General features: G+C 48.6%; 2 protein-coding genes across 19 annotated transcripts in view; both read left to right on the top strand.

Moving 5' to 3' along the window:
• Positions 1-18,969, top strand: part of LOC143923499 (nuclear factor 7, brain-like) — a 744,238-nt gene that overhangs the window by 59,784 nt on the left and 665,485 nt on the right. The window lies entirely within an intron of this gene.
• Positions 6,065-18,969, top strand: part of LOC143923496 (nuclear factor 7, brain-like) — a 169,923-nt gene continuing 157,018 nt past the window's right edge. For 15 of the 18 annotated variants that reach the window (XM_077447199.1, XM_077447194.1, XM_077447200.1 and 12 more), the window contains exon 1: positions 6,065-6,486. In XM_077447199.1, coding sequence (XP_077303325.1) covers positions 6,330-6,486 — 157 coding nt within the window. In that variant the 5' untranslated portion in view covers positions 6,065-6,329. Of the gene's footprint in view, positions 6,487-6,602; positions 6,634-6,745; positions 6,755-6,842; positions 6,874-18,969 lie in introns of those variants that run through there. The other 3 variants (XM_077447205.1, XM_077447206.1, XM_077447204.1) reach the window with 3 other exon arrangements.

Raw genomic sequence — 18,969 nt, forward strand, 5'->3', positions numbered from 1 at the left:
TTGGCTCCAGATTTATTGCTTGGACACATTATTTATTTAGCTCTCCACAAGCGGCCGTACCAAATTTCGGATAGGATGTCTCCTGTCTTTGCACTGGGCAGGAGGACTAGACAGGGATGTCCCTTGTCCCCCCTGCTCTTTGCTCTAGCCATTGAGCCCCTTGCTGCCCAGGTGCACAATTGCCCACAAGTAACGGGATTCAGATATGGCGAATTGCATGAGAAGATCACGCCCCAAAACTGATGATATGCTTCTTTTTCCTGGGGGACTCATTAACTAAAGTTATGTCAATCGTTTAAATCTTTGCCCAATACTCAGGCCTTACCATCAATTGGTCCAAATCCGGGTTGGTGCTCTTGGACGATGCACCTGGGCCGCGGGGTATTACATCCCTGTCCCGTCCCTAACCACCTTTAGATACTTGGGCATTCAAATCTGTACAACGCCTACTGATTATTACAGCTTAAATATTTACCCCTTACTAACCTGTTTCTGGTATAAGATAAACATATGGAAACAACTTAAAATGTCCCTGGCGGGGAAAGCCAACCTCATCAAGATGATTCTCATGCACCAGTTTCTCTATGTGCTCCACAGGGGCGGACTGACAACTTATGGGGCCCCCGGGCAATAGGAGATCATGAGGCCCCCGGGCAATAGGATTAGATTATGGGGCCCCTGGGCAATAGGAGATTATGGGGCCCCCAGGCAATAGGAGATTATGGGGCCCCCAGGCAATAGATTATGGCCACACAGTATACACACACACACATACAGTATACACACACAGACACACAATATACACACACCGTATACACACACTGAAAAGGTACTGGAGAGATGGGGCAGCCATAATCTTGGGATCTTTAAAAGAACACAGATATTTACATCCTGTCCCTGGTTTTATTGAGGCTGGCAACCCTGATGGGGCCCCTTGGTGGCATGGGGCCCTCGGGCAGTGCCCGAATGGTCAGTCCGCCCCTAGTGCTCCATAACACCCCTCTCGTTATTCCACCGAAGATATTCTGAGTGGTTAATACTCTATTTCAGCCTTTCGCAACCTTTTCAACACAGAGGAACCCTTGAAATAGTTCTCTGGTCTCGGGGGAACCCCTGCTAAAAATTTGAAATCTACAACTCATGATACATTAGTGTGATGGTCAGTGGGAAGAATGGTCCTTACACTTGTGGTCATTGGGAAGAATTACCTCCTTACAGATAGCTAAAAAGATCAATAGTGTCAGTGGGAAGTTATCTGAGAGGCAGAAATTGCCCAATGCTGAAGGAACCTCTAGAAACCTCTGGAAGAACCCTGGTTGAGAATCACTGATCTATTTAGATGGCTACTTTGGAATACTCGCCCTACCAGGATCAAATTGGAGCAGCTGCAGTATCCCAAGGATGGGGGTAGTCTAGCACTCCCCAACCATTGGCTATACTACCTGGCTACACAACTGCAGCATTTGATTGGCGCCATGTCCTCCAATCCTGCCGGCTCGCCAGCTACACTCATGGTTATTGGTACGAGGGCAGAATCCATTCCAGAGGGCCTGGAGGCTCAGCTGTTCCGAAGGCCCAATAAACGAATGCCCACTTATTAGAGCTGCACGATTAATCGCCAAGAATCGTTATTGCGATTTATTCCCCGTTGCGATCTTGATAAAAGTGTTTCATGATTCTTTCTATGCAAATAATTCTCTCTGCTCTTCTGAAGCCACAGCCATCAAAAGAAAGGAAGAAAAAAACGGGCAGTCTGCCAAGAATCACAACATTCTTTATCAGTTGAACTAAGTCAAAACATTGTAACAATTTGTCCATGGAATAGACTTTCTGTGTAAGGCCCCTTTCACACTGGGACGGCGTCGGCAGTAAAGTGCCGCTATTTTTAGCGGCGCTTTACCGTCTTATTTGCGGAGGTATTTGGCCACTAGCGGGGGTTAACTTTTAACCCCCGCTAGCGGCCGAGAAAGAGTTAAAACCATCCGCCAAGTGCTGCTGCAGCAGCGCTTTGATGGCGGTATAGCCGCGCTGCCCCTTTCATTTCAATGGGTAGGAGCGGAGCGGTGAAGGAGCGGTATACACACCGCTCCTTCACCACTCCAAAGATGCTGCTAGCAGGACTTTTTTTTACCGTTGTGCCATCGCACCGCTCCAGTGAGAAAGCCCTCTGGGCTTTGACATTGCAGACACAGGAGTGGCTCTTTCAGGGCGCTTTGCAGGCCTGCAAAGCGCCCCAGTGTGAAAGGGGTCTTAGTGAATTAAGTTTAACCACTTAAACACTAAACCTTTTTCTGACATTTGTTGGTTTCAAGTTAAAAATCATTTTTTTATGCTAGAAAACTACTTAGAACCCCTGAATATTATATAATTTTTTTTTTAGTAGAGACCCTAGAGAATAAAATTGTGGTTGTTGCAATATATTATGTCACACTGTATTTGTGCAGTGGTCTTTCAAATGCAATTTTTTGGGGAAAAAATGACTTTAATGAATAAAAAAAAAAAAATCTAACCGGTAAAGTTAGCCCAACTTTTTTTTTGTATTATGCGAAAGATTTTGCGTCGTGAGAATTGTGAGGGAATCGTGATCTTTTTATTCTAAGCAAAAAAAAAATCCTGATTCTCATTTTGCTCGGAATTGTGCAGCTCTACCACTTAGAGCCCTTTCACACTGGGGCACTTTGCAGGCACTACAATAAAATATACAAATAGCGCCTGCCAAGCGCCCTGAAACAGCTGCTGCTGTCTCTTCAATGTGAAAGCCCCCAGGGGGCTTTCACACTGGAGCGGTGCGCTGGCAGGACGGTAACAAAAAAGTCCTGCTAGCCGCTTCTTTGGAGCGTTGTATACACCGCTCCTGCCCATTGAAATCAATGGGGCAGCGCGGGCGGCTACACCGCCAGCATAGCGCTGCTGCAGCAGCGCTTTGCGGTGGCGTTAACCCTTTCTCGGCCTCTAGCGTAAAAAGAATCACCCCGCTAGTGGCCAAATAGCGCTGCAAAATTGATGGTAAATCGCCGCTAAAAATAGCGACGCTTTACCACCGACGTCCCCACCGCCCCAGTGTGAAAGGTGCTTTATACACTTCTTAAAAAGGTGTGGAATAAGGCTAAACAGTTGCAAAAAAAAAAAAAGGTGTGTCTATGTAATGACAGATCATGTGACACTTAGATTACACACAGGGGGACATCATTTCACTAATTATGTGACTTCTGAAGGTAATTGGTTGCAGCAGAGCTTTTTATGGGCTTCATAATAAAGGGGGGTGAATACATCTGCACATGCCAATTATCAGTTTTTTTATTTCTGAAAAATTGTTTTATGTGTATATTTTTCTAATTTTACTTCACCAATTTAGACTATTGTGTTCTGACCCATCACATATAATTCAGATTAAAAAAAAACATTTAACTAAAGGCTGCAATGTATCAAAATAAGTAAAAAGCCAAAGGGGGTGAATACTTTTGCAAGGCACTGTATATGTTGGCCTAAACTAATGAAGAAATTTGATATTTTACATGTTTTATAGCAGAAAGTAAAAAAAAAATTATTTGTCTTTTTTTGTTTATAGAGCAAAAAAAAAAAAAAAAAACGTAGAGGTGATCAAATACCACCAAAAGAAAGCTCTCATTCTCTCCATACAGAGGACTTGTCACGATAGATTGCTATTACAAGATGTTTACGTTCCTTGTAATAGGAATAAAAGTGATAAAAAAAACAAAATGTAAAAAAACAAAACAAAATTAAGTAAAAAAAAAAAATTAAAGTGGTGTGCATCTTAAAAAAAAAAAAAAAATTTAAGTCAGCAGCTACAAATACTGCAGTTGCTGACTTTTAACAATCGGACACTTACCTGTTCAAGGGTCCAGGGATGCGGGGGAACGAAGCCCCTCCTCGTTCCCCGCTCCGCTCGGCGGTGCCGGCATTCTTACTGTGGGCACCCGGCTGTTGCTTCATGGCCGGGCACCCACTGCGCATGCACGCAGTCATCTGGGACCTGTCACGTGTCCCAGGTGACTGACTGCGCCGAGATGAAGTGACATCAGGTGCCCGGGCACTGAGGGAGGCAGACTACGAGGGACTCCCTAGCAACAGGCATTTTCCAATTTTTTTTTAATTTTTTAGGAATTTGAATCATATTTTTTTTGGGGGGGGGGGGGAAACACCACTTTAAGTAAAAAAAAAAAGACAATAACATTATTGGTGTACAACGTCGCACGACCGCGCAAGTGTCAATTAACCACTTCAATACCTTAGGGCAGGGATTAGCGGACCTCCAGCTCTTGCAAAACTACAAGTCCCATCATGCCTCTGCCTCTGGGTGTCATGCTTGTGGCTGTCAGAGTCTTGCTATGCCTTATGGGATTTGTAGTTCTGCAACAGCTGGAGGTCCCGCTAATTGCAGATCCCTGCCTTAGGGTGTCATATGACGTCCTTGACTTTGTGCGGGGATATCTGAACGATGCCTGCAGCTACAGACATTCTGTGCGCAATAAGAACAATCATAGCAGAAGTTCCGCTACTTGATCGTTCTTATAGGCGACGGGAGCGCCATCCGGTGCTTCCCTGGGCTCTCCCCCGTGCCATTGGGGAGGCCCGGAGAAAGAATCGGCTGGCACCGGATGACAACCATAGAGATTTCCAGTGACCAGATGGTCACCAGTCATCTCTATGGCCGTCGGAGGCCCAGGAGCAACGTTATGACACCACGCTCGGGTTCCCGGAAATAAAAAAAGCAGCGATCAGCATGGGATCGGCAATTTTTTTTCTCGATCTTATGCTTTCCATCCTGGGGGAGAGATGTGGGGGTCTTAATGACCCCACATCTCTCCATAAAGAGGACCTGTCACAATAGATTCCTATTACAAGGGATGGTTACAAAAAAAAACAAAATGTAAAAAAAAAAAATTAAGTAAAAAAAATAAATAAAAGAAAAAGATTTAAAGCGCCCCTATAGCTCGCGTTCATAAGCGAACGCACATGTAAGTCCCGCCCACACATGTAAACGATGTTCAAAACCACACATGTGATGGATCGCCACGTGCGTTAGAGCGTTCGAGCGAGAGCAATAATTCCAGCACTAGACCTGCTCTGTACCTCTAAACGTTTCCAGGAAAAAAAAATTAAAACGTCACCTCTGGAGATTTTAAGGTAACGAAGTTTGGCGCCATTCCACGAGCGTGCGCAATTTTAAAAGTGTGACGTTAGGTATCTATTTACTCGGCGTAACTTCATCTTTCACATTATACAAAAAAATTTGGCTAACTTAAGGGCCGGTTCACACAGCGAGGCGCGGCGAGGCGTCTCCGACTTGCCTCGCCGCGACCTGCGGGGACCTCAACGGCGACTTGCAGAGGACTTCTGTATAGAAGTCAATGCAAGTCGCCCCCAAGTAGTACAGGAACCTTTTTTCTGAGTCGGAGCGACTCAAGTCGCTCCTCTCAGAACGGTTCCATTGTACAGAACGGGGGCGACTTGCGGGAGCGAGGCGAGGCGAGCCGTGTCGCCTCGCATCGCCTCGCTGTGTGAACCGGCCCTTACTGTTTTGTTATTTTTTAATTTGTGAACCTGTTTTTTTTTTCTTCCAAACAAAAAGGCGTTTGAAAAATGATTGCGCAAATACCGTGCAAGATAAAAAAGTTGAAATGACCGCCATTTTATTCCCGAGGGTGTCTGCTAAACCCCCAGGTACCACCACAATGGCAGCACAGCATAGGTATAAACACGCCCCCCTCTCTGCTGATTGGACAATAACAGAGCAGCAGCACTCTGATGAATTGGTCTCCAAGAAAATGGCTGCCCACGGCGCTGGAACATTATTTATTTTATTTTTTGATAACTTTATTCATTCGACACAACGAATAGAACTTAGAAGTTGGCGTCTCGGTCCCGCTTCTCCTTTGTTTCCGCGCTTCCCCTCATACCGACATTGGAGGGACAAAGAGAACACTGAGGCGGACAGACACTTCCATCCCACGCACAAAGACCCGGTAGTGATGTCACGAGGGGGCGGGGGAGAAAGGAGAGCGCGCCATATGCTACTTCCCCCAGTTTCTCCGCCCCCTTTGTGACCTCACTTCCGGCAGTGTGGGGTGTGTTCCGGTGTGCTCGGAGCTGTGTGTCGTTTGTCTGCGTCGTTCTGTGTGAGAAGTCCGTCTTCTTCCCCTCAGCGCTCCGTCTCCGGACACCGCTCACCTCCGACGTCCTTATCGCGCTCCTTCCACCCCCCACTCACCTCCCCGCCGGCATCCGTCCGAGGAGCGCCTTCCCCGCCACACCGCCTGCTTTTCCCGCTCTTCTCCCTCACACGCACACCACGTGACCCGACTAACATGGCCGCCCAGAGCCCAGCCAAAGAGCCGGAGAGCGTGGAGGAGGAGGAGACCATGGAGGAGGAGGAAGAGGAGGAAGAAGAGGAGATCATGGAGGAGGAATTCACCGTAGAGATCGGGGCCACCTACTCCTGTAAGAGGAACGACGGCACCTACCGTGAGTACCTACCTTACCCATCATCTATATATGTAATTATGTATTACACCTCCCCAACTACATACCTCATATCTATACCCCCCACTACATACCTCATATCTATACCCCCCACTACATACCCCTGTAAGAGGAACGACGGCACCTACCGTGAGTACCTACGTCACCCATCATCTATATATGTAATTATGTACTACACCTCCCTCAACTACATACCTCATATCTATACCCCCCACTACATACCCCTGTAAGAGGAGCGACGGCACCTACCGTGAGTACTTTCCTCATATCTATGTATTACACCTCCCCCCAACTACCTACTTGCCCCCACCTATCTCATCTATATACCCCCCACTACATACCCCTGTAAGATGAACGATGGCACCTACCGTGAGTAAATACCTTATTTGTGTGTGTATAATACTTCCCTCCTCCCAACTACCTACCTACATCATTCCACCTACCTCCTCTAACTCCTTACATTCCTCTGACACAACCTACTGTGAGTACTTACCGTTATCTGTATAATGCTCCTCCCCCACTACCTACCTCATCTGTCTATACCACCCCCTCCCCCAACTAGGTACCGTGTGTGTGTGTATATCTGTATAATGCTCCCCGCCACCCCACTACCTCATCTATATCCCCTCATGTAAGAGGAATAATGGCACCTACTGTGAGTACTTACCTTATCTGTATAATGCTCCCCTCCTACTTCAGAGATATATTCGGGGAGGGGGGTAGATATCGAGGGAGTTATTGGGAGATATTGAGGGAGTTATTGGGAGATATTGAGGGAGTTATTGGGAGATATTGAGGGAGTTATTGGGAGATATTGAGGGAGTTATTGGGAGATATTGAGGGAGTTATTATTGGGGGAGTTATTGGGGGAGTTATTATTGGGGGAGTTATTGAGGGAGTTATTATTGGGAGATATTGAGGGAGTTATTGGGGGAGTTATTGAGGGAGTTATTGGGGGAGTTATTGGGGGAGTTATTGGGGGAGTTATTGGGGGAGTTATTGGGGGAGTTATTGGGGGAGTTATTGGGGGAGTTATTGGGGGAGTTATTGGGGGAGTGGGAGATATCGGGAAGCATGACAGCCAGAGGCATGATGGGACTTGTAGTTTAGCAACAGCTGGAAGTCCACTAATTGCATATCCCTGTTCTATATGTATATAACACCCCTCCCACCACCTACCCTGAGTACTTATATACATTTTTCTCCCCCCCACCCCCCCCGATCTACTGAGAGTACTTACCACCTCCATCTGTATAACACCCCCCCCCCCCCCACCTACTCATGCAGGAAGCATGGTGGAACCTACCATTAGTACTTATATGTGCATTTTTTTGCCACAAATGAATTTTGATGAATTAAAAAAGCCTCATATATGCCTCCTTTTTTTTTTTTGTATAATATAAGACGATGTTACGCTGAGTAAATGGATACCTAACATGTCATTCTTTAAAATTGCGCACGCTGGTGTAATGTTGACAAATTGCGGTGCTTAATCTTCATAGACTCTCCAAAAGTCTCCTGGTTTCGAGTTGGAGGAGGTCTAGTGTTAGTATGGTCATTCTCTAATGGTCATGACGATGCCTCATGTGTGGGGGCGCGTGTTGTTTATTACTGCATGCACAGGCAGTGGAGAACTTTCAGTTATTTTTTTACATTTTCTGCAAGGAATGTAACCATCCCATAAAACAGCGTCACATGTCCCTTTTATGGAGACATCTGGGGTCTAAAACACACCAACTATCTTCTCTAACCTTATCCACTTCATCTCTGGAAGATTTGGCTGCTCGATGACCAGCCATTTTTTGCGATTCATCACTGCATAGTTTTAACTGACAATTGCGCGGTCGTGCAACACTGTACCCAAACAAAATTAACCCCCCCCCCCCCCCCCCCCAAATAGAGATTTCTATTGGTGGCATTTGATGATAACCTCTGTGGTTTTATTTTTTGCGCTATAAACAAAAGAACAATATTTTACTTTTTGATAGGGATGCACCGAATGGGTTTTTTGGTGCAGAAACCGATACCGAAAATGAAAAATACACTAGGCCGAAAACCGATACCGAAAATGACTGTTTTTAAAAAATATTTTTATACAGTAGGTGGCCAGAGACTGGCGACATGGTTCAGTAGGTGGCCAGAGACTGGCGACATGGTTCAGGAGGTGGCCAGAGACTGGCGACATGGTTCAGGAGGTGGCCAGAGACTGGCGACATGGTTCAGGAGGTGGCCAGAGACTGGCGACATGGTTCAGGAGGTGGCCAGAGACTGGCGACATGGTTCAGGAGGTGGCCAGAGACTGGCGACATGGTTCAGGAGGTGGCCAGAGACTGGCGACATGGTTCAGGAGGTGGCCAGAGACTGGCGACATGGTTCAGGAGGTGGCCAGAGACTGGCGACATGGTTCAGGAGGTGGCCAGAGACTGGCGACATGGTTCAGGAGGTGGCCAGAGACTGGCGACATGGTTCAGGAGGTGGCCAGAGACTGGCGACATGGTTCAGGAGGTGGCCAGAGACTGGCGACATGGTTCAGGAGGTGGCCAGAGACTGGCGACATGGTTCAGGAGGTGGCCAGAGACTGGCGACATGGTTCAGGAGGTGGCCAGAGACTGGCGACATGGTTCAGGAGGTGGCCAGAGACTGGCGACATGGTTCAGGAGGTGGCCAGAGACTGGCGACATGGTTCAGGAGGTGGCCAGAGACTGGCGACATGGTTCAGGAGGTGGCCAGAGACTGGCGACATGGTTCAGGAGGTGGCCAGAGACTGGCGACATGGTTCAGGAGGTGGCCAGAGACTGGCGACATGGTTCAGGAGGTGGCCAGAGACTGGCGACATGGTTCAGGAGGTGGCCAGAGACTGGCGACATGGTTCAGGAGGTGGCCAGAGACTGGCGACATGGTTCAGGAGGTGGCCAGAGACTGGCGACATGGTTCAGGAGGTGGCCAGAGACTGGCGACATGGTTCAGGAGGTGGCCAGAGACTGGCGACATGGTTCAGGAGGTGGCCAGAGACTGGCGACATGGTTCAGGAGGTGGCCAGAGACTGGCGACATGGTTCAGGAGGTGGCCAGAGACTGGCGACATGGTTCAGGAGGTGGCCAGAGACTGGCGACATGGTTCAGGAGGTGGCCAGAGACTGGCGACATGGTTCAGGAGGTGGCCAGAGACTGGCGACATGGTTCAGGAGGTGGCCAGAGACTGGCGACATGGTTCAGGAGGTGGCCAGAGACTGGCGACATGGTTCAGGAGGTGGCCAGAGACTGGCGACATGGTTCAGGAGGTGGCCAGAGACTGGCGACATGGTTCAGGAGGTGGCCAGAGACTGGCGACATGGTTCAGGAGGTGGCCAGAGACTGGCGACATGGTTCAGGAGGTGGCCAGAGACTGGCGACATGGTTCAGGAGGTGGCCAGAGACTGGCGACATGGTTCAGGAGGTGGCCAGAGACTGGCGACATGGTTCAGGAGGTGGCCAGAGACTGGCGACATGGTTCAGGAGGTGGCCAGAGACTGGCGACATGGTTCAGGAGGTGGCCAGAGACTGGCGACATGGTTCAGGAGGTGGCCAGAGACTGGCGACATGATAAAAGAGATAAGTGTGGTGTCCCCTCGTGCAGCCAGTAGTGTTTGTGTCCCCTCGTGCAGCGTGTTGTCCCCTGTGTAGTCAGTGATGCAGAAAGAGAGGACTTCTGCCGTCTGGATCAGTAGAGCGCCGGGAACATCACAGCTTTAATTTCAATAGCTGTGGTGTTCCCCCATCGTGCGCCGCCGCATACAGCCCCTCCCCCTTGTCCGGGGAACTGTGATAGACAGATCCCCCGTCCAATCTGGACGGGTGATCTGTCTATCACAGTTCCTCGAACGAGGGGGAGGGGCTGTATGAGACGGCGCACGACGAGGGAACACACAGCTATTAAAATTTAAAGCTGTGATGTTCCCGGCGCTCTATTGATCCAGACGGCGGAGGCGGCTTTCCTGCGCTATACACCTCCCGTGATGGGCGGCACCAGGGGCGGGGGCGGAGCTCCGCCCGCCCCATTTTCGGCTCAATTATCGGCTGTTTTTTCCTTTCAGCAAATTGCCGAAAGGGCCATTTTCGGCCGATATGTTTCGGCGGCCGAAATTTCGGTGCATCCCTACTTTTTGCTATATCCCAAGTTTTTAAAAACAAATATTTTTCTAAAGTTTAGGCCGATGTGTATACGTCTACATACTTTTGGTCAAAAAAATAGTGTATATTGATTGGTTTGCGCAAAAGTTATAGCGTCTACAAAATAGGGAATGGCATTTTAAAAAAAATAATTTTTTTTTTAATAGTAATGGTGGTCAGTGATTTTTATCGGGACTGCGACACTGTGGCGGACACATCGGACACTTTTCCCTCATTTTTGGGATCATTGACATTTATACAGCGATCAGTGCTATAAAAATGCATTGATTAGTGTATAAATGTCACTGGCAGGGAAGGGGTTAACATGAGGGGCGATCAAGGGGTTAGGTGTGTTCCCTCAGTGTGTTCTAACTGTAGGGGGTGGGACTGACTGAAAGAAATGATCGGTGTTCATACTTGGTATGAACACATGATCAGTCTCCTCTGCCCTGAAAGGACCGGGATTTGTGTGTTTACACACAGATCCCATTCTCTGTCGTGAGCGACCGCGGGAGCCTGGCAGTGGCTAAAAGGCGAATCGTTGTAAGGTAACGTCGCTTCGCCCAGCCGTGCCATTCTGCTGCAGTAAAACTGGGATGGCTGGTCGGTACTTGGTTAAAAGCAAAATACTAAAGCGGATTTCCACCCATTTATGTGTCAGCGGCTACAAAAAGTGTAGCTGCTGACTTTTAATAATCAGACACTCTCGCCTGTCTGGTGAACGAAACTCCTCTTACGTGGCGCCATTCTAACTCTGGGCATCCGGCTGTGGCTTCCCATGTGCTGTGAATGGCCGGGCAATCCTCTAGGACCTGTGATGTGTCCCTGAAGATTTCAGGAAGGGGGAGGTAAAATTCCCTCTGCCACTGCTGTGCCAGGGGAGGAAGTGGGAGCTAGGTGCCTGTAAGAACTGGGTACACCCCCCCCCCCCCCACACACACACACAAAAAATGACATGCCAAATGTGGCGTGTCAGGGGGTCACCAGTACTTAAAGTGGAAGTTACATTTTTGGGTGGAGCTCCGCTATAAAAAAAAAATTCTGTGGGGGGGGGGGGGGTGATGTAATTCTGGTCCTCCAAGAGCATAGATGAGTGGTGGCCATTTTGGCGTTGCTTGGCTCGAAGTGAAGAAACTTCCGGAGCTGGATGGTTCCCAAACGATTCTAAAAGTGATCCTGCGGCTAATGTACTACTGGGATCACTTATCAGGAAGCTTCTCGCCTAAGGGAAAAAGAGATACTGGGGTTATGGCACCTGGCTGCAGCCATAATACTGGTAATACATTTTCTCCCGCCACCTACCTACTAACCTGCTGTATAATACTGTTGGTTATGTACCGTATATTGCTGAGTATAAGCACCTACCCTGTATGTACCGTATATCAGAGTAATACACACCCTCTATAGATCTATGTACCGCATGTCATGTAGTATACACCCTTCAAAGAGCTGTATTATGCATACCGTATATTTTATAGTATACACAGCCTCTTCATAGACTTATTATTTGTGCTGTATGTCATGGAGTATACGTGATGCCCATATGTATTTTTATTTCATGTAGTATAGATACCCTCTATAGATCTGTATGATTACCGTATTTCATATATTATATACATCCTCAATAGATCTATAGCATATGTACTCTTTCGTGTAGTATACACACCCTCTGTATATCTTATGTACTGTATATGGCAGGGTATATAACTATATGTAACTGTCTGATATGTACTGTATATCATGGATTATAAAAGCCCTCTATCTGATGTGTACTGTATATTGGAGTATACATGCCCTCCATACATCTGTTTTATATTGTAGTATAACAGTGTGTATACTCATTTACATGTATATACAGTACTGCATGATCCTCTTTCCTATGTTATTACATTTGTTTTTATTGGTGGTTTTTAAACCTTTGGATTCATGTTGAAGATTTTGAATGACATTTTAACCACTTCAATACAGGGCACTTTCACCCCCTTCCTTCCCAGCCCAATTTTCAGATTTCAGCGCTCTAGCGCTTTCAGTGACAATTGCGCAGTCATGCTACACTGTACCCAAATGAAATTGTTATCATTTTGTTCGCACAAATAGAGCTTTATTTTGGTGGTATTTATTCACGACTCCGTTTTTTTTTTTTTGCGATATAAGCGCAAAAAAAGCGGAAATTTGGGAAAAAAACAATATTTTCTTTTTTCTATTTGAAAAGAAATCCACTAAAATCAAATTTTGTCATAAATTTAAGCCAAAATGTATTCTGCTACATGTTTTTGGTAAAAAAAATTCCGCTAAGTGTATAATAATTGGTTTGTGTGATCACGGACATATGTACGCAAATGATCATGTACATATGTGTGCAGATAATCATTGGGACATGTGATTTTAGTGGGACATATGTGGGGGACATGTTTTTATTATTAGGGACATGTGTTTTTATTATTTGGGGACATGTATGTTTTGGGACATATGTGGGGACTGTTTGTACTGTGTGGTGTGTTGACACTACACTGATGATCAGTGAGTAAAAAGCTGTGAAAAGCAGCCCATACTCACTGATCATCAGCCGGCTGCAGCGATCTGCTCTCTTCTCCTCAGCGGTGACTTCCGTGTGAGGAGAGCCGAGCCGATTGCCTAGCAACCGGCTGTTTGTTTACATCACATGACGGCCGTGATTGGACACGGCCGTCATGTGATCAGGAGGGCCAATCACAGAGCCCTCCTGCCGATCTGAGATGTGCCGTGTCCGGGTGACACGAGCACATCGGGATCGCGCCGCTGCGCGGGCGCGCGCGATCCCGCTACTCCTGAAGGACGTTCCTGAACGTCCTATCAGGAGCAGGCGGGATGCACCGAAATTTCGGCCGCCGAAACATATCGGCCGAAAATGCCCTTTTCGGCAATTTGCCGAAAGGAAAAAACGGCCGATAATTGAGCCGAAAATGCGGCGGGGCCTGGGGCAGAACTCCACCCCCGCCCCTGGTGCCTCCCATGATCGGGGTGAATAGCTCAGGACTGATGCAGCCAGTGATGTCCCTCTGCAGTGAAGAGAGCCGTTTGGTTGAATAGAGCGCCGGGAACATCACAGCTTTAATTTCAATAGCTGTGTGTTCCCCGTCGTGCGCCGTCACACACAGCCCCTCCCCCTTGTCCAGGCACTTTCCCCGGACAAGGGGGAGGGGCTGTGTGTGACGGCGCACGACGGGGAACACACAGCTATTAGCTGTGATGTTCCCGGCGCTCTATTCAACCAAACGGCTCTCTTCACTGCAGAGGCACATCACTGGCTGCATCAGTCCTGCGCTATTCACCCCGATCATGGGAGGCACCAGGGGTGGGGAGGGGGCAACACTGTCTGCATCACAGGGGGCAACACTGTCTGCATCACAGGGGGCAACACTGTCTGCATCACAGGGGGCAACACTGTCTGCATCACAGGGGGCAACACTGTCTGCATCACAGGGGGCAACACTGTCTGCATCACAGGGGGCAACACTGTCTGCATCACAGGGGGCAACACTGTCTGCATCACAGGGGGCAACACTGTCTGCATCACAGGGGGCAACACTGTCTGCATCACAGGGGGCAACACTGTCTGCATCACAGGGGGCAACACTGTCTGCATCACAGGGGGCAACACTGTCTGCATCACAGGGGGCAACACTGTCTGCATCACAGGGGGCAACACTGTCTGCATCACAGGGGGCAACACTGTCTGCATCACAGGGGGCAACACTGTCTGCATCACAGGGGGCAACACTGTCTGCATCACAGGGGGCAACACTGTCTGCATCACAGGGGGCAACACTGTCTGCATCACAGGGGGCAACACTGTCTGCATCACAGGGGGCAACACTGTCTGCATCACAGGGGGCAACACTGTCTGCATCACAGGGGGCAACACTGTCTGCATCACAGGGGGCAACACTGTCTGCATCACAGGGGGCAACACTGTCTGCATCACAGGGGGCAACACTGTCTGCATCACAGGGGGCAACACTGTCTGCATCACAGGGGGCAACACTGTCTGCATCACAGGGGGCAACACTGTCTGCATCACAGGGGGCAACACTGTCTGCATCACAGGGGGCAACACTGTCTGCATCACAGGGGGCAACACTGTCTGCATCACAGGGGGCAACACTGTCTGCATCACAGGGGGCAACACTGTCTGCATCACAGGGGGCAACACTGTCTGCATCACAGGGGGCAACACTGTCTGCATCACAGGGGGCAACACTGTCTGCATCACAGGGGGCAACACTGTCTGCATCACAGGGGGCAACACTGTCTGCATCACAGGGGGCAACACTGTCTGCATCACAGGGGGCAACACTGTCTGCATCACAGGGGGCAACACTGTCTGCATCACAGGGGGCAACACTGTCTGCATCACAGGGGGCAACACTGTCTGCATCACAGGGGGCAACACTGTCTGCATCACAGGGGGCAACACTGTCTGCATCACAGGGGGCAACACTGTCTGCATCACAGGGGGCAACACTGTCTGCATCACAGGGGGCAACACTGTCTGCATCACAGGGGGCAACACTGTCTGCATCACAGGGGGCAACACTGTCTGCATCACAGGGGGCAACACTGTCTGCATCACAGGGGGCAACACTGTCTGCATCACAGGGGGCAACACTGTCTGCATCACAGGGGGCAACACTGTCTGCATCACAGGGGGCAACACTGTCTGCATCACAGGGGGCAACACTGTCTGCATCACAGGGGGCAACACTGTCTGCATCACAGGGGGCAACACTGTCTGCATCACAGGGGGCAACACTGTCTGCATCACAGGGGGCAACACTGTCTGCATCACAGGGGGCAACACTGTCTGCATCACAGGGGGCAACACTGTCTGCATCACAGGGGGCAACACTGTCTGCATCACAGGGGGCAACACTGTCTGCATCACAGGGGGCAACACTGTCTGCATCACAGGGGGCAACACTGTCTGCATCACAGGGGGCAACACTGTCTGCATCACAGGGGGCAACACTGTCTGCATCACAGGGGGCAACACTGTCTGCATCACAGGGGGCAACACTGTCTGCATCACAGGGGGCAACACTGTCTGCATCACAGGGGGCAACACTGTCTGCATCACAGGGGGCAACACTGTCTGCATCACAGGGGGCAACACTGTCTGCATCACAGGGGGCAACACTGTCTGCATCACAGGGGGCAACACTGTCTGCATCACAGGGGGCAACACTGTCTGCATCACAGGGGGCAACACTGTCTGCATCACAGGGGGCAACACTGTCTGCATCACAGGGGGGCAACACTGTCTGCATCACAGGGGGGAACACTGTCTGCATTTTTGAAAACCAGTCATTTTCGGTATCGGTTTCGGTTTTCGGCCTAGTGTATTTTTCATTTTCGGTATCGGTTTCGGCACCAAAAAACCCATTCGGTGCATCCCTAATTTTAAGGTTATAGCAGGTTTTGGTACTGAAGGAATAGTTTAATGTGCAATCAACTGTCTAGAAGATATGTAATTACAATTTGAGTAGGTGTGGTGTATTTTTTGTGTGTGTGTGTATATATATATATATATATATATATATATATATATATATATATATATATATATATATATATATGTGTGTGTGTATATGTATTATCTATAATCTGTCATTTTTTTTTTTTATTTTTTTTTTATTGAAGAGATCTTTTCACTTCTGTCCCACATCTGCCACAGAGTGAGGGAATCCCTATTATCACCAGGGCAGTCAGAACTAGTGTCTCTATTTGGAGATCTAGTCCTGTTCTGGAGACAACACAACATTTTTAGTATTTTGTTTCACTTTCACACTTGGTGATCATGGCCAGCAGGATAGGGTGGGTATCCCTTATGAGGTCAGCAATAAAATTCTAATTCGGCAATTGCAGCCTTCAAAATGAGGCATCCCATTCTAAAATGAAACCGATAGTTTTACATGATGCAGAGGCGTCTTCACAAGCAGAACGCCTAAGGCCTCTTTCACACGGGGTGGATCAGTAATGATCCGCCCCGTGATGATCCGCTCGCTCAGCGGGGATCGCTCCGTTGTCCCCGCTGAGCCGGCGGTGGACAGGGCGGTCTCCGCACACTGTGCAGGGACCGCCCTGTCAGCTCTCCACTCTCCTCTATGGGGGATCAGATGAGCACGGACTGTCTGTCCGTGTTCATCCGATCCGCTCTGCAGACGGATAGAAAAATAGGATTTTCCTCAGTCTGCAGAATCGGACAGTAGCGGAGACGGACGATATCAGGTGTCTGCGGATGTTCATCCAGACACCCGCTATCCCATAGGGATGAATGTATGGCCCGTGTTTCATCCGCAAACGGATGGATGAAATACGGACATACCATCCGCATGTGTGAAAGTGGCCTAACACTGGAGGTGATTTATCATTACCCAACAAATATACAAGCACATTTGTGAGGTCGGGTACTGATGTTAAACAAGAAGGCCTGGCTCGCAGTTTCCGCTCTAATTCATCCCAAAATTGTTCTATAAGGTTGAGGTCAGGACTTTGTGTAGGCCCGTCAAGTTCCTCTACCCCAAATTCACTCATGTGTTTATGGACCTTGCTTTGTGCACTGGTCCAAATCATTTGGTGATTATGGTGTGGGTTTTTTTTTTTTTTTTTTCAGGGGTTGGGTTTGGCCCCTTAGTTCCAGTGAAGGGAACTCTTAAGGCGTCAGCATACCAAGACATCTTGGACAATTTCATGCTCCAAACTTTGTGGGAACAGTTTGAGGATGACCCCTTCCTGTTTCAACATGACTTATGGACCTTGCTTTCTGCACTGGTGGGCAAAGACACATGAGTGAGTTTGGGGTGGAAGAACTTGACTGGCCTGCACAGAGTCCTGACCTCAACCTGGGAGAACACTTTTGGGATGAATTATAGTGAAGACTGCAAGCCAGGCCTTCTCGCTCCAACATCAGTGCCTGACCTCACAAATGCTCTTCTGGAAGAATGGTCAAACCTTCCCATAGACACACTCCTAAACCTTGTGGACGGCCTTCCCAGAAGAGTTCTAACATGACTCCGGTGCTGATAGAGGAGGTACTCGAGTACATCTTCAGACTCCCAACGTCCTTATCAACCTGTGATGCCATCGGTTATTAGGGCAACAGCAGCTGGCACAATGCCCAAGGTTGTAATGCTTCACATTAGAAAACTTGTGACTTTGCTTAACAAAAAAGCCAGGCTTAATCTGACTGCCGGCTTGTTGATTTTTGGACATTTTTTAGGCATTTTTGCAAGGTACCCCTGAAGAATCCAGAAGGCGTCCCCGGGGTACCTGCCATAGTTGGAAAAGTGCTGTTCTAATTTCTCTTTTGTTCTATTTATTGTGGTTGAAAGTGTGAATTGTCAAATCGCTGGTGTAGAGATGTAAAAACGCATTATATGCAGAACAAATGGTGTGTCCCCCCACTTGTGTTCAGGGATAGTTTTAGGTTGATGTTGATGTTCTATCATTCCTTTTGTGAACCAGATTTCGTCTACTTTTAAATTGTGCTCCTCTGTGTCTTCAAAGTTCCTTTATATTTGTACTAAAGTTGCTGTAAGTGGGAGTAAACCCGCTGACTTATTTTATTTATTTTTTTTTACACCTGTAAGAGCCGGTTCACACAGGGGCGACTCAGATCCGACTTCAGGTCGGACAACATGTAAAAATCAATGTAAGTGAATGAGAGCCGTCTTAATGCACACTACTGAAGTCGCTCCGACTTCAGAAAGGTTCCTGTACTACTTCAATCCGACTTGTAGGCGACAGGTACCCATTGATTTCAATGGATGTCGCGTACAAGTCGGATCTCCGTCTATACGGAGGCGACTCTCACAGAATTATCAGCTCTCAAGAGGGAACTCCACGCCAAATTTTTAGGTCTGGTATGGATTCTAAGGGGAACCCCCTACGCCGAATTAACGGCATGGGGGTGCCCCCCCAGATCCATACCAGACCCTTATCTGAGCACGCTGGCTGGCCAGGAAAGGAGGTGGGGATGAGTGAGTGCCCCGCCCCTGAGCCGTGCGCCCCCCCCCCACCCCCAAAGCACCTCGTCCCCATGTTGAGGACAAGGGCCTCTTCCCGACAACCCTGGCCGTTGGTTGTCGGGGTCTGCGGGCGGGGGGCTTGTTGGAATCCGGGAGCCCCCTTTAATAAGAGGCCCCCCGGATCCCGGCCCCCACTCTGAGTATGGGGTACAATGTACCCCTACCCATTCACCTGTGAAAAAAATTTACAAAAAAAACGCAAGGGTTAAAATAGTTTATTGCACAGCTCCGGGGGTCTTCTTTCATCTTCG

The sequence above is a fragment of the Lithobates pipiens genome, unplaced genomic scaffold (genome assembly GCF_037356315.1).
Source record: "Lithobates pipiens isolate NorthernLeopardFrog02 unplaced genomic scaffold, aLitPip1_a1.2 Scaffold_22, whole genome shotgun sequence".
In the NCBI taxonomy this organism is placed as follows: Eukaryota; Metazoa; Chordata; class Amphibia; order Anura; family Ranidae; genus Lithobates; species Lithobates pipiens.